General features: G+C 45.2%; 2 protein-coding genes across 4 annotated transcripts in view; one reads left to right on the forward strand and one right to left on the reverse strand.

Moving 5' to 3' along the window:
* Positions 1–1,511: 1,511 nt before the first annotated feature.
* COX6C (cytochrome c oxidase subunit 6C) lies at positions 1,512–10,749 on the forward strand. The gene is made up of 4 exons (XM_070391991.1): positions 1,512–1,611; positions 3,174–3,302; positions 4,817–4,945; positions 10,629–10,749. Exons 1-3 carry the CDS (start codon positions 1,555–1,557, stop codon positions 4,928–4,930), a joined length of 300 nt encoding a protein of 99 aa, XP_070248092.1. The 5' UTR covers positions 1,512–1,554; the 3' UTR covers positions 4,931–4,945; positions 10,629–10,749.
* Positions 9,161–16,248, reverse strand: part of VPS13B (vacuolar protein sorting 13 homolog B) — a 607,742-nt gene continuing 600,654 nt past the window's right edge. For all 3 annotated transcript variants that reach the window (XM_070391987.1, XM_070391986.1, XM_070391988.1), the window contains exon 62: positions 9,161–12,666. In XM_070391987.1, the coding sequence (XP_070248088.1) occupies positions 12,415–12,666 (252 nt within the window). In that variant the 3' untranslated portion in view covers positions 9,161–12,414. The remainder of the gene's footprint in view (positions 12,667–16,248) is intronic.

Genomic DNA, 16,248 nt, shown 5'->3' on the forward strand with positions numbered 1-16,248 from the left:
TTGTTTCTTGTCTGTTCTGTCCTCCATGAGGACAGGTTCTTCCTATCATTTGAACAGTACCTGGCACATTGTAGGCACACACTACTCTCTGGTTTCCTACTCTTTCAGAGCAGCAAGACCCCTCCTCCATCCCGTTATGCTCCCTGAAAGAAAGAGCTTTCCCCCTAATTGTTTTGACCAAAGCTGTAGAATCGAGTTTCATTGCTCTGGTCAGGGCTCTTTGCCTATCCCCAACACAAGGCTGTGGCCAAGGGGGTTGGCTACATTGTTTGGCCCTTCTTGAGTCATATGACCCTGCTAGATCCACATGGCCAGGACTAGGTAAGGGTTGGTTCCTGGAAGGACAATCAAGGACTGCTATTAGCCTAGTTGGTTTTGCTCAGTGGTGAGACACCCATGACTCAGGACCATTGCTCCCCTGGTTGCAAGCTTCATGGGGTCGGTCCCTCAGAGGTTAGGGGGTATTGCCTGTGGGGAGGCAGAGGGGGGAGGGAATGGCAGGGGCAAGCTCCCTGGAGGGAGAGCAGGCTGGACATTTAGGGGAGGCCTTAGGGGGCAGAATATTCATCAGCTTTATGCTAATGTTCCCAAATGAGGTCTATTCTCTTCATCTGTGTGGTTGGCAAATGGCACTAATTGGGTTTCTGCTGTGTCTCCCTGAGTAGGGTGATTTAAGCTATTTACCCGCTGGTTGAGGAGGAGAAGTGCAAACCTCTTCAGTGTTACTGGTTTAGGGAAAATAGGATTTACTCGGTGGCTGCAAACTGCTGTTGAACTATCTGTCCTAGTTTCCCTATTCCGCTCATCCTGGAATTTTCCTAGCTTCTTACTATTCTGTAACATTCCCCGTAACATGTTGAGTCGATCCCATGTATCCTTTGTGGCCTGGTGTACCTTCCACAGTGCTTGCTGAGTTGATTTAAATAACGCCTTACAAACCCAGGTGGTTTCCGTTAACAACCAAGCCTCACTCCCCTGAAGCATGAGAGCCTCACCCTTACACACCCCTTTTAACACGCTCCCAGTTGTCTTCCTTTAAAACACTCGTGTTTTACTTAAAACCCCCACACAAATACTTCCATCAAAACTTGCTCAACCCTGCCAGGCAAGCAATGGCTTCCACAGTCGCTTGGAATAAGTATTAATCTGTTTATGTTTGTCTCATAGGCGAGGCTTTGAGCGAGGCTGTCTCGTTCAGCTTTTACCCAAACCAAACTGTTATTCGCCTAAGACTAGTTATAATAGTGAAAACGTCGGTTTGTGCACAATGCTCAGACAATCCGTGGGCCCAGGATGATTTGTACTGTCCTTGTACTTTTTAAAAAATTTACGTTAAATATCTCTGAGTTCTGTACTAAGTTCATATCAAATCTGTACTAGTAAAATGAATACCTCCACTTTATTAAGGAAACCGACTCAGAAAGTCAAGTCCTAAACTGAAGGTTGCATAAGTAACGTAATCACACAGGTGGACTTCAGCAATGAGCGGCAGGAGGCGCGCCAGAGGGCTTTTGGCCTCTCTCGGCCACCGTCTGCCCCTTCCTTTTTGAGCGCATGCGCGCTGCCGGGCGTCAGCCAGTTCTCTCTGGAAGGACGGACGTTGGTGTGGGGGTGAGTTGGGTCGCTGTTCTGTACCTCGTTCGGGCTCCCTTAGGTGCCGCCGTCTGCTGCTGGCTGCCCGTGGGCCTCGGGTTTGAGCCGTGACGCCGCGTCCCGTCCGTCGGTCGTGGAGCCTCGGACTCCCCCCGCCCTCCCGCCCGCGTCGGCCCCTGCGCGACCCCCGCCTGGGCCTCGGGAGGGCGCGGGGGCCCGCGGGGGCCTCCGGGGAGCGGCCGGGCTCCTGGGGCGGCGGGCCTGGGTCCCCGGCCGCTGAGTCTCCCCCGCCGTCGCTGTGACCTTGGTCAGGTCATTGGGCCTGTCCGGCCCCGGGGTGCTGGCCTCCCTTTGCTCTGCCACCTTGAGCGTCCGCCTGGAGGCCCGCGCGGACGGCTGGAGGGAGGGCCGGCTTCCTGCCGCCTCCTCCCCGCGCCCACGGCCTCGCCCCCGCCGGCCGGGGAGGCGGGTCTGCGGGCGCGGCCCCGCTGTAGGCCCCGGAGCCCTGGGACCAGGCCGCCGTCTCGGGCGGACCTGCGGGCGGCTGCTGGTTCCCGCCCGGGCCTCCGCCGCCTCGGGGGCCCCAGGGCTCCCGTCGGGAACGTGGAGGAAAAGGTGGCTCGTAGGGTGGCCCCGCAGACTGAGTGCGGAGCCGGTGCTGTGGGTGCGTGTGCACTTGCCGGCCTCGCGCCGCTGCTCCCCTGTGGCCGGGGGAGGTGTGTGTGCAGTGTCCGCTGCTGCTGCTGCCGGGTCCACTGTCTCATTTAGGGTAGGAGACAGGGGTGGGGCTCAGAGCAAGGCACCCCAGTGTGCCTCTGCTGAGCAGACTGTTTTGAGCTGAGGGCAGTTTCTTTTTACTCCATTATTATTTTTTTTAGTGTAGAGGGGAGAGAGGAAGCGGGTGGCGGGGGGGGGGGAGAGAGAAAAAAAGTCGATGTGTCTCACATCGATCGGTTGCCTCCCTCGGCACGCCGACCAGATCGAACCTGCAGCCCAGGTGTGTGCCCTTGACCGGAATCCAACGGACCAGCGGCCTCACCGCTGAGCAGGACCAGCCAGGGCGCTTCAGGCCCAAGACACTTCTGCCTCCTCCCTTTACTTAGAAGAACTTGAATCAGGGACCTTACCCATAATAAGAGGTTACCACCCATCATCCCACCTCTATGGCCGGCAGGCTTGTTCCCTGAACATCAGTTCTTGACCCTTTAAAGCCCCCAAGGGTGTGTCACCTCATCCCCAGCTCAGGGCGTCCTACACCCCCTCCCCCTTTCTGCATGTGGGGTGCCCATACATGTGGGGTGCCCATACATGTATGGGTACATTAAACTCGGTTATTTTCCCTTGCTAATCAGTCTCATGTTTGTTTGATTATTAGACCAGACCCGCCAGAAGATCCTTGAGGGCAGAGGAAAGTTTGTTCCTCCCCCACAAGCCTAAGCCATGAAACATCTTAGGTTTTGTGGGAGGAGTTGGTCCCCATCCATCCTTCCTGTGCCTCCCTAGGTACTAAAATGCATGATGCATAGAATTCCTTAGATTTTTTAGTGTTCTAATAATTTTTAAAAATTTTTATTTACCAGGAGACTATAACTGCCATGTCTGCGGGTACTTTGCCAAAACCTCAGATGCGCGGCCTTCTGGCCAAGCGTCTGAGATTTCATATTGTTGGAGCCATAATTGTATCCCTGGGGGTTGCAGCTTCCTATAAGGTATGTATGTTTGCTTTTTACTTGGTGCTTATGGTCCCAAATGTGCTTTACATTGAAAAATGCATTTTATTTTCATAAGCAATTTCAAGTCTTCTAAAGAAACTCTCTTTAATGTGCTCCCTTCCTCTGACTCTCCCTGCATTCACCTCACGTGATAGGAAAGTACCTTATTCCCAGATAACGTATCCTCCATCTGTAAATGAAGCTGAATTACTTTGCTAGGGCTTCCATAACAAAGTCCACAAACTGGGTGGCTTAGACAACGGAAGTTTTATTTTCTGCTCTGGAAGCTAGAAATCCAAGGTGGTTCCTGGATTGATTTCTCCTGAGGCCTCTCTACTTGGCCTGTAGATGGCTGAATTTTCTCTTAATAGGACACTAATCATATTGGTTAGCACCTTCTCTGAAGACCATGTGTGATAAATTACCCTACTGGTGCTTGACCAGGACATTCAAAACTGGTTGATTGTTTCTGGCCCTGGCCAGGTGGCTCAGTTGGTTGGCGCATCATCCCGCACACCAGAAAAGTGGAAGGTTCCATTCCTGGTCGGGGCACATCCCTAGGTTGCAGGTTCGATCCCCAATAGGGGTGCATATGGGAGGCAACCAACTGATGTTTCTCTCACATTGATGGTTCTCTCTAAAGTCAGTAAACATCTGGTGAGGATTTAAAAAAAAAAGTTTCTGGAAAAGGTTGAAACAACAATTAGGTTAGGTCTTAAATCTAGGTTTGGTATGGGCTTTAACACAAGTGCCATTTTGTGCCTGTGGCTTTTTTTTTTTTTTTTTTTTTTTTATTGATTTCGGAGGGGAAGGGAGAAGGAGAGATAGAAACATCAATGATGGGAGAGAATCATGGACCGGCTGCCTCCTACACACCCCACACTGGGGATCGAACCCACAACCCAGGCATGTGCCCTGACTGGGAATCAAACCATGACCTCCTGGTTCAGGCTGACGTTCAACCACTGAGGCACGCCAGCCTAGCTGGCTTTTCTTTTTGACAGCACCTTCAAGAATTGTTGCCATAGGAGAAAAAAAGAATAAAAAAAGAACTGTTAGAAAATTGCTTTGCAAATTAAAGCTTACCCTCTTTAATGTTATGCCTTTTTATAAATATTTGTTATTGTGGCAGAATACACATAACAAAATCGAACCATTTCTAAGTGTATGGTTCAGTGGTATTACAAACATACATAATGTTGTGCAACCTTTTAGGTTTCTGGATATTTTCCTTCGGCTCCTGCTAGTCTACCCTCTCTCCCTACCAACATGGACACCCACAAGGAATTTCCCTCCCAGGCAGGGAGGGCCCTTCTTGCTGACTAGTTTCTCTGAGATTTCTTTCCCTTTCCATGCATCTGTGTCAGCGCCCCCACCCTTTGTCTTAGGAAGTACAGGGGTCAAGTTAAAGGTAAGTTAAAGGTGAACACGAACAGTTTGATTTATGTTGTCTTTAGATGATAAGTTTCTAATCTAAAAAATAAGCCGTAATGGGATATGCTCTTTTTCAGTTTGGTGTAGCTGAACCAAGAAAGAAGGCATATGCAGATTTCTACAGAAATTATGATTCCATGAAAGATTTTGAGGAGATGAGGAAGGCTGGTATCTTTCAGAGTACAAAGTGATCTTGGAATGTAAAGGTAATATGAAGTCACCATTTAAAAATTTTTAAAATTGTGGTACCACCTTAACTATTTTTAATGTATAATTCAGTATCGTTAAGCAAATTCACATTGTCGTATAACCAATCTCCAGAACTCTTCATCTTACAAAACTGAAACTCTGTACCCATTTAGACAACTCTTCATTCCCTCCCATTCCTGGCAACCGCCATTTATATCAGAGTATTTGTCTTTTTGTGACTGGCTTATTTCACTTAATGTAATGCCCTTAAAGTTCATCTGTTACAGTATGTGTCAGAATATCCTTTTTAAAGCTAACTATTGCATTTTATGTATACACCATATTTTGTTCATTTATCCATCAGACACTTGGATTGCTTCCGTTTTTTGACTTAAGCATAACACTGGTATGATGTTTATGTTGGTAGCAGTGGGAAAGACACCATGTGTAGACAGGTGGGGTCAGACCAAGACCCAAACGGTAAAAGAACATTTATTAAGTAATTCCTAGAAGAAATGGACTAAGGATCAAGTTATGGAGACAAAGGAAGGGCCTTAGGAGCTCGGAGCTCGGAGCTCGGAAGCTAATGGTAACTTGCCTGGGGCAGGGAGGGGGAGAGCAAAGGCAAAGGCTGTGCTCCTGGGAGGGAGAGCACACTTCCTGTCCTGGGTCCTAAGGGTTCTAAGGGTGGTCCCAGGAGAAGATCTCAATAGAATATTCATCAGGTTTCCAGGTGTGTCTTTTCAGGGTTGTGGTCTTCACTGATTGATTGTGGCGCCAGGGCAGGGGGGTCTTTATTCTATGCAGCTGGTCCTGAGGCTGGTTTTGTTGCTTATCTGGGCCTGGAACTGGAATTCAACTGAGGCCTAGATGTTATCTCTAGGGGGGCAAGGTCAGGGGTTCCAAACCTAGTGACCGGGGGTCACCCTGGGCATGAGGGCCTACCTACAGTTGATTGTTGGTCGGCACCTGGGGCTTTCCACCCTGGTGACCTTCTGTACCTGGCCCATGGTCCTTGCTCTACGCAGGTCTAACTGCCCACCACTTTTAGTGTAAAAAGGGTTCCAAATTCTTCACTTCCTCAGCAAACTTGTTTTCTGTTTCATGATGTTGAGCATCTTTTATCATGCTTGTTGGCCATTTGTATATGTTCTTTGAGGAAATGTCTATTCAAGTTCTTTGCCTATTTTTAATGTCGTGTGCACTTTTATTTCAACTTGTAGGCCCCATTTTAATTTGCAACTCCCATTGCAGGCCTATTAGTAATGAACTCCATATCCTTTAGCTGTTGTTTACCTGAGAATGCCTTTAATTTCTTATTTTTGAAGGACAGTTTTACTAGATATAGGGTGTTTTTTGTGAGCACTTTAAATATATTAATGGGCAGCCTTCTGATCTGCAAGGTTCATGCTGAGAAATCCATTGCTAATTTAACAGGCTCTGTTGTAGACTGTGAATCAATTTTTCACTTGCTACTTTTTAAAGGTTGCCTTGCCCTCTGTGGCTCGGTGGTTGAGCATGGATCTATAAATCCGGTTGTGAGCTTGCTTCCCAATAGGGGGCATGCAGGAGGCAGCCAATCAATGATTCTCTTTCATCGATGTTTCTTTCTATCCTCCCATCCTCTTTGAAATCAATAAAAGTACATAAAAAAAAAAAAAAAACCAACACAACATATTATAATTAAAAAAAAAAAAGATTTATTGTCTTTGGTTTTTGACAGTTTGATTATAATGTGTCTTAGTGTGGATCTCTTTGGGTTTATCCTACTTACAAGTAATGTCTTGTAATAGTATATACATTTCTCTAGATTTGGGGCTTTGGGCCATTGTTTCTTCTAGATAAGTATTTTGCCCCTTCTCTTGTTCTGGGCTTCCGTAATGTATATGTATTGGTCTTTTGGTGATATCCCATCAGTCCTTTAAGCTCTCATTTACTTTTCCTTTTTGCATCTTAGGCCCAGTAATTCAAATGAACTATTTTCAGGTTTGCTGAATCTCCTGTGTGTTGGAGTCTGTGTTTGACACAGATGGCTGTGTTTTCCCACTGCTAACACCCCTCTAGTGAATTTAATAATTCAGTTACTGTAGTTTTCTGTACTATTTAGTTTTTTTAATTTTCTTTGTTAATATTCTCATTTTATTCATATATTGTTTTCCTGATTTTGTTTAGTTGTCTGAGTTCTTTAGCTCATTGAGCAAATTTAAGACAGTTTTAAAGACTTTGACAAGTCAGAGTCAATGTGTGTTTTTTCAGTGTTGTTTTCTGGAGATTTATTTTGTTCCTTTGAATGAGCCACGTTTCTCTTTATGTCTTGTGATCTTTTGTTGAAATTTAGGCATTTGATTAAACAGCCACCTCTTCCGTTGTTTTTGGATTTGCTTCATGCAGGAGATCTTAACAGCCTGGCCTAAAGGCTTATGGTTGTCTCAGACTTTTTCTGGGGTTATGTCTTGCCTTAGCCTTTGCTTTTGTTCTAGTTCCCGAGGATAGTCAGTCACTTTTAAGAGCCCCTAAGATTCTTTTTTTTTTTTTAAATATATTTTATTGATTTTTTACAGAGAGGAAGGGAGAGAGACAGAGAGTTAGAAACATCGATGGGAGAGAAACATCGATCAGCTGCCTCCTGCACACCCCCTACTGGGGATGTGCCCACAACCCAGGTACATGCCCTTGACCGGAATCGAACCTGGGACCCTTCAGTCCACAGGCCGACGCTCTATCCACTGAGCCAAACCGGTTTCGGCAGAGCCCCTAAGATTCTGACTCCTGCTTCCTCTAAGTAGCCTTAGCTCTTTGTTTATAGTAGGGGCCCAGTGCACGAATTCATGCACCTTGAAAGGAACGGTGGGCCACGAGTCTGTGGTGGGTACAGGGGTGGGTCTTGGCCCATCCTCCCCGCCCCCCCCCCGGTCCCTCCCTCTGTGGCCCACTCCCCTGTTTGCCAGCAGCCCCACTCCTGCCACCGCTGCTCCCACGCGCTGATGGCACCAGCCCCGCTTGCACCTGCTGACGGTGTGGAGATTGGGGCCGGTGCCGTCAGCGGGTGTGAGTGGCAGCTACTGTCCCAATCACCCCTCAGGAGCAGGGGGATGTGGAGAAGCCCTCAGGAGCAATTGGGGCGGCAGCCACTGCTCGCACCCACTGACAGCGCCAAGTGATTGGGGGTGGTGCTGGGCACTGGCAGTGGGTGTGAGTGGCAGCTCCAGCGCCAGCAGAGGGTGTGAACAGGGCTGGTGCTGGCAGCAGGTGCGAGCGCTGGTGGGACAGTGGCATGCGGGAGCAAAGAATTTTCAACCACCACCAGAGGCTCGCCCCAATGACAGTGACTGGCGCCCTGCCTTGGTCTGGCGCCCCGCTCACCTGCTCCACCATCCTACTGCGGCCGGTGCCTGCCATGTTCCACACGTGCCCCTGGTGATCAGCGCATGTCATAGCGACAGGTTCGGTTGTTCCACTGTTTGGTCTATTTGCATATTAACTTTTTATTATATTGGAGAAAAAAGAAAAAAAATATATATATATATGGCCTGATGCACAAAATTCGTGTAAGGGGCTTGGCCCTCGCGGCCCTGGCTGCCTTGGCCGGCCCTCAAAGCCCTGGCTTCATCCAGAAGGTTGTCCAGACTGTTGTTCTGCTGTTCGGTCTAATTAGCATATTAGCTCTTTATTATATAGGATTGCTCAGCCCTAAATCTCTTGCTCATCATTCCCTCTGCAGCTCTTTTGTGTCATGAGACCCATCACTGCTTTCAGCAGCTTGCGGGCTGATTCTAAATGATGTCACCATTCCCATTAGTGCTCCGAGATAGGCAAGTAGAAAACAGTCCCTAAAACAAGCCAGAATGCAGTGAGTTCTCCTCCTCCTCCTCCTGCCTTGAGGGAGAAGCCAGGAGCTGGCTGGGTTCCTCCTAACCACACTGCTACCCTGAGGGTGGGAGGAAAAAAATTCATGAAATTTCCTGCTGTTTTGAGTGGCTTTTTCTTCTTTAGGTGTTTGCTTATTTGCAGCAGCTTCATAACTGGTTTCTAGTTCTCACACAGACACACGGGTTCTTACGTTGATGGATTACTGTGGGGGAGCAGGAGCCTGGAGCTTCATAGCCAACCATCTTGCTGACTTAGGTTCAAAGTGCTCTTTATTGCTAAATTGGCATTAGGAAAATCACACTTTTAGAAGTGTTTCATTTTTTTAAATACTTATTTTCTTAAATTTATCAACCCCCCCCCCCCCCCCAGCCTTGAACGAATCAATTTTAGCTTTCGGCCCAGGGGTGTCTCTCAGGTCAGTACACACAGTACACAGCCTCTTGGCTTGTTCATGTATCACTGCCTCCGAAATGTTGTTGCTGGCTAACTGCTTTTCCATTTTCCAAATCAATAACTGTTTTTCTACCTCTTTGTGATCATTGTTTCTTTCACATCTTTAGCAACATTAGCCCTCTTGATGGCCTCTTTTTTTTTTTTTAAACGGTGCTAATCATTGGTTTTGCCAGCAACAAAAGTGTTCTCTCCTTTGTGGCCTGGAAGCCGCTTTTTTTTTTATGCTGAGGTATCAGGGTTGTCATTTCAAAAACCAAAGTTCGGTTCTACATTTTTTCTGTAAACAACCTGGTGGAGAACCCATTTGTTCAAGATGGGAGACATGTAAGAAACAAGGTTTGACTGTATAAATAGGATTAAAGGTTCTCTCCACCCAGTGTGAGTTTGATGTGATAAGGGGAAGGCGACTATTTTTCAGGCAGACTGTACCTGAATGAGCATTCCAAATGCCATATATCTATCTTTCCCAAGGTCTAGGGTGTGGGGGAGATCTACTACATTGGACTTCAGATCACTTTTCTGAAAGACTTGAGAGACATTTACATATCTTTTGCCCAATATAAGACTCAGTTCCATAATCCGTTTCCATAGCTGCTTAAGTAGTATCTGAAATGCAGATAGATGCATGGACTAATTAGCCGTAGAATAACTTAGAAAAAGTACAGAGAACTTTATTTCCAATTGTTGGAAAACTGATGAGGCCCGTTAGAAAAAATGATTCACAAACATGGATAGATTATTTTAAGATAGAAAATTAGGAATGTTAAGGATGATCATGTTAAGTAAATTACACAAAATCACTGAAGGTGAAAAGGTCAAGAAAATGTTAATGGTTCTGTATAGAGTCTTAATCTTAATATTACTATTTTCTTATAACTGACATTTTCAAATTTTACTCAGTGGGTATTCATTTCATGGTTAGATGTTAACAGGATGATTTCAAATATTAGATTTTTACCTTTTTATATAAGAAGTTAATTGTGTTTAAAAGCCATTAAGAAAAACAAATTTGGAGACAGAAATAGAAATTGTTTAGAACAGATGGGCTGCTGCTTTTAAGAAGAGTTTGTGGGTATGGGAAGGGAATGGGGACAGGGGGATTTAGAGAAGGGAAAAAACCAGTTTGGAAAGTGAAAGCAAGAAGCCAGAAATAGGGTGTTGTAATTCCTGAAATGGAAAGGAAGCTGGTCAGGGCGTTTGGTGGAGACAGGACCGTGAGCTCAGGGAGCTTGAACTGGGCTTCTCTTGGGCTTAAGGTGAGTGAGCAAAGCGTGGGCTACTAGTAGGAACAGACCTTATGTGATCTCAGGGTGGTAAGATACTGAGAGAGATTGAGAATGCTGGATATTAACTTAGCAACTGTGTTCTTCTCCACAGAATTTCTTTGGGTTGAATTCCACGGAAGTTTGTCACTGACCTGTGTTCCTGAACTATGAAACATGAATATTTGAGCTAAGGAATAGTTTATCTTGATAAATAAACAATGAAATACTGTGGACAGTAAGTGTTTGTTCAGTTATTCTTAATGATGTCATTTTGGGCACTTGCATCAGAATTGGTTAGGGATTTTTAACTGTTTATGAACTTTAAGATAACTTAATTTCAGTATTAAATTTCATTATTTTAGGACATTTTTTATTACTGATGTTTTGCCCATTTCATTGAGATATGCTGCTAAGTACAGTTTCTTAGTCCTGGGTCATTGATTTAAGCCAACATGACTATTACACTGCGGGCTGTTACAAGAGACAGGGACCAACTGAGCTACCTGGCCAGGGCCTTAACTTAGAATTTTTGTGTCTTAAAAATATGAGCTGAATTATATCAGGTATCAGTGAAAACATGCATTTAAAAAACAAAATACCCAGTGACAACACACATTGTGTGGTCATTAATTCAAGGTTTCCTTTTATTTTAAATAATTTTATATAACAAATCTTAGTAGTATTCAAAATTATCATAAGAATTAATGTATATCTGCATTCTTAAAAATAGTTACTCTTGAGGTTAACTGACCAAACTCACTTTCCTAAATGAGTATGGTACAACAAACTAATGGAGGAACCATTTTTTCATAGTCAGTCTGAATTGTCCATTAACAAACTTGCTTTCCAGAAACAACTATGCAGTGACTTATGATGCCTATACATAACAGGTGAGACTTCAGTTAAAAATTAGTGGACATTTGAAATTGAATTTTCTTTAGTGTCTCACAATGATAGGTAACAGGTTGTAGGCCCAAGTTAATATGTAATCAATAAAAACATGTTTCATCAGAGTTGAGATATTTACCAAATACTAAAATGATATCTGTTGACCCAGGATCTTGAGCCAAACCTGTTGTTAAAAGCAAAAGAAAATATTTGGTCTGGTTCATTGTTAAGGTTGATGTTGGGGTTCTTGACTCCCCTCCAGCACAGCAGGCAAGTATGAATCCTTCAGCTACACCCTTTCCACAAAGGGAATGTTCCCAGTAGTGTTTTGTTTCTAAGACTAGAGAGACTCACTTGAGCACTCCAGGTCTGTTTTTATCAGTAGACACAAGACTTACTCTGTTTGACTAGTAAAACAAAACAGAAAAACATTTTTCCAGAATGTACCTGGACAGGCATCAGAATGTTTGGTAAATTCAATAAAATGCAGACTTTAAGGAATATACACAGCAGCTTTCACTTAAAGAATACCAGCACCTACAAGTAACAGATTTAACAAGTTAAACAATAAAATCCTAAATATTTAATTTCATTTAAAGAGACCAAACTTTTGCAGATCAAGGTATTCAGCAAAGACAATGTCATTAGAAATGAAGTTTTAATGTCTCTCCATTCTAAGGCCTGACCATCTTTTACATTAGCTGAGTGTTAATAGATCCTCATTATAGTAAAAATTGTAGCAAATATAGAGCAAACAGGAATGTATTTTCAACTGTGGTAAGATTGCAGCCCACAGGATTCTGTTAGTCAACTGTCCCCAAATAGAAAAAGGTTTTTCACTCCATTTTATTCAAGTATCTTAGTTTTAGGGAGGAGGAATCTGAATTAATTTTAGAAGAGGCCAAAAAGTTACTGTAGAAAGGTGCTGGCCTTGTGTCCATAGAGCTATTTAGGTTTCTTATTAAAAAAGATGCTGCATAAGCAGGAACTGGTACCTCAGACGAGGGGACTCACGGGAACCCCTTCCTCAGGGCTTTGTTTTTCACCATGGTGAACTTACTAATGAAGACTTGAGCAAAATGCGGGTCGACCATGTAATGGTATGTTTTCACGTTGGAGGGGAGAGGTTCCACAGGCACCACAGGGCATGACGGTGTCTGCGTGGACGAGCAGCTGGGGGCCAAGTGGCAAGATGTCTTGGTGATGTAGTCCACAAGCCTGTTGTACTGTTGTTCTGACAGTCTTTCTCGGACTCGATCCACCTGGGAGTAAAAATGAACGGTTCTGTAGTGACCGAATTCTCATAAGACTTTATAACAGAATTATCCCCTTTCTTTTGCCTTGATAGTTTTGATAACTTAAAAATGTATCTAACAAAGCTATTTTATACAAACTGCTTTTACTTTTCCTGACTGTGACGATTATACTGCGATTTCAGCAGTGTAACAAAAGCTCTGCATGAAAATATAAAGACAGCCTCCTTAGAATAAACATTTGGTGTTATATAAAATTCCCATGTTTCAAATTGACCATAACATTTTACTCAACGGTTAAACATCTGTCCCTGTTCTTTACTAACCAGCCCAGGAAACCAAGTGCCCTTCCTCTGCTTCAGTCTCACCAGTAAAAGCTCTGACATGAAGGCTGTTTGCCTGTCTCCTCAGCCTTCAGACAGAACCTTCTCAGTTGGACAGGAGAGTGGGGAAGCGCATCTCTTTCAAACCAATGGCTTTGGACAGAGCATTGAGAATACCTTTGAACCGTACATTTACTGTTTTTATAAATACTAGGATTTAAAGCCAGAGAAAATAAAACTGGGCAGAGGAAGGGGAAATTTTTATGGAAGAGGATGCAAAGTACATTTATGATTCATAAAAGTCTGGCTCATCTTCAGTGGAACTCAAGTAGAACTGAGATACAGTAAGTACCTAAGTCCTCAAGTGAGATTTCCTGAGAAAGCATCCATCAAAGGCACTTGGAGCTCTAATTCTTCCCACCCTGAAACTAGCTGGTCTGTGGGAACAGGTAGCCACTGACCTTTCAGTGGTCTTTACCTGCTAAATGTTGGTGAGGCCACTCTGGCAGAATTAGGAACATTTAAACGAGGGCTCTTTAGTCCTCAAAGTAGTAAAGAATTGTATATATCTGTGTAGGGCACAAATACAGTCAAGGGTGTCTTAAACAGAAAGCCAGTGGGTCGGTAGAGAGTGAAAGGGGCCTGCCAGAATAGTAAGTAGGGTATCTGTTAGCATTTGGGTCTCATTTTAAGCTTAGGAAGGAAAATACAGGCCCCTAAAGACTCACTGACACATGAAAGCTGCACCACCAGGCACAAGCCAGAGCGCTGATATCATTTGATGGGGTCAGAACTCCGCTGGAAGCTCTGAGTACACAGAGGTCTTAATAGCTCCTCCTGAACAGCAGCACAGGAAAGCGCGTGTTGTGAAAGGAATCTGGCCAAGGAATAAATTGACCTTCTGACTCATTTTGAGCCTCTCATACAGGACTTCAATAATGTGCCAGGCATATTAAGCAATTATTACCCTAAAAATGGCTGCGTTTACCCAAGAAAAGCAAATGCTGCTTGTAGAAAAGCATCTGAATCCTGTCATATTTGAATATACTGAATGATGTCATCTACAAATTAATTCCTTTTAAAATTCAAAGGAGCTGAGCTTCCTAGTGTCTAGGACAGTGATGGCGAACCTTTTGAGCTCGGCATGTCAGCATTTTGAAAAACCCTAACTTAACTCTGGTGCCTTGTCACATATAGAAATTTTTTGATACTTGCAACCATAGTAAAACAAAGATTTAGATTTTTGATATTTATTTTATATATTTAAATGCCATTTAACAAAGAAAAATCAACCAAAAAAATGAGTTCACGTGTCACCTCTAACGCGTGTCATAGGTTCGCCATCACTGGTCTAGCAGCACCGCTGAGGGCCCCCTCCCGTTTAGAACGTAGTGGGATTACAGCGCTCCCAAGGAAGGGTTTACTCAGAAAAAAGGATTTTGTCTGCAGCTTGGATCTCCTTTGGGAGTGACTGGGGGAGGTTAGGATTTGGACAGAGGACTAAGGGGTCAGTTTCTTATGAGGGGAGAGGTGAAGTGAAATAGGTAATGAAAAAGCAGAATTTGGAGACTGACGGCATACTGCATATCCACCCTCTCCAGTGCCAGGTGCCGCTGTGTATGTTGCCGTCTGTCTCAGCTGCCCTGCAGTCCTGCTCTGTCTTTCCCTGCCTGCTGAGCCATTTCTCAATCCCAACCCTCGTTACCCCTGAACATCAAAGAAAAACCAGTGTAGAGCGTGGTGTCCAGAGGCAGTGCTTCTGCCTGTAACTCTGATCCCATGGTCTCCATTAGAAACTTGTAGGGGTGATGATCCAGATACCTCACTGATGGATAGAGAAACAGGTTTGTTTCCCCACAGCTGTGATCATTCCCTACAGTACCCTTCACAAACAGATAAGCGAGAAGGATCACAATTGACTAAAGTAGCGGCTGTTTAACAGCAAAAGATGAATCTCCAGTCTCAATAGTTTAGGGTCTGAAATATTTCCCAAGCAGTTAAGGAATAATGATGGTCACAAATACTGCTCAGGGCCTTGGAAGTTTCTTGCTAACGACCAAGGACTTGAAGATAATGATGCTATCCCCTGCCAAATCCTGGAGCCACATCACTGATGCTTTATTGTCAACTAGATCAGAAGATTTTGGCAGATCTAATAAAGTCAGCCTGGACATCTGACCTCTGTTTATTCCCAGAAAGTCATCAACTTGAAGCAGCAATGTAGTCCTTGTGCCAAGCCCTAGCTTAAAGCTTGACTGATTGTGATCCAAGAAACTAGAGAAATCTCAGTTGTTGTGCTTGGCCGCCTTCCACCTCTCATAATTTTACCCAAGCAGTGGTGTGGGGGGACAGGCTCCCATACCAGCAGAAAAGGAAAGAAGGAATTAGGATCTGCTAGAGGCAAGTTTGCTGTCCTTTCCTGGGACTACTGTCCTTTCCCTGGTTAGTACTAGCCAGCTCCATATTGCCCTCATCTTGCCATGTGGGTAAAGTGTTTCTGAGGTCGACTCTTAGGGAGGGTCGAGGGTCCTGTGGGTCAGGCATTAAGCGGGGTGGTGGGCAGAGAGCAGCTTTCCAGTAGGGGTACCTGCTCCCCAGGCTGGGTTGTAGGAAGCTGTGCCACTCTTGTCAGGTTTCATTCCTGACACTCCGTATTCCATTGCCATCAACTTTGTGTGACCAGGAGTCAACAACCAGCACATCTTAGGAGCTGGGTGGCCAGAAAGCTGCCCCAAGAGCCTAAGCAGAATCCCTAGGAGGTACCCAGGGGACTTATGGGGTGGGAAACTATCCTATGGGGAAGGGGACATAGCCACATAGGATACAGAGCAGTAGATGGGAGAGATGTTGGTTTATAAAATTTTGACCTCTCAAGTCTTAGGAATGGGGGAGTGAGTCAGACCTCCTGGTTTTGAACTTGCTAAGGTCTGGCCTACTGCCCATGCCTTGTTTCACTCATGACATCCCACAATTCTTCAGCAGTCCTCCCCTGCTACAGACCTGCTGCAGCCGCCCAGGCCATGCACAGGGGCCTGTTTCACAGTGTAAGTGCATGGCATCGCTGCCTTGGTCCTGTTCCTTGCACAGACCTGCTCATTTTGGAGTCCATTGTCCTGGCCTGTCAACTCCCGCACTCCAGCCCATGACCACCAAGCAAGCCTTGTTCGTCATCTGGTGGCTTAGCCCCAGGCTGGGAATCCCCTGGACCTGCTGCTGGGCTCTCACATGTACACCTGGGTGACTCCCCTCCCCCTTCCCCCCACACTCC

The sequence above is a fragment of the Myotis yumanensis genome, unplaced genomic scaffold, assembly GCF_028538775.1.
Source record: "Myotis yumanensis isolate MYYU_CA2020_CCGP unplaced genomic scaffold, mMyoYum1.0.hap1 SCAF_15, whole genome shotgun sequence".
NCBI lineage: Eukaryota > Metazoa > Chordata > Mammalia > Chiroptera > Vespertilionidae > Myotis > Myotis yumanensis.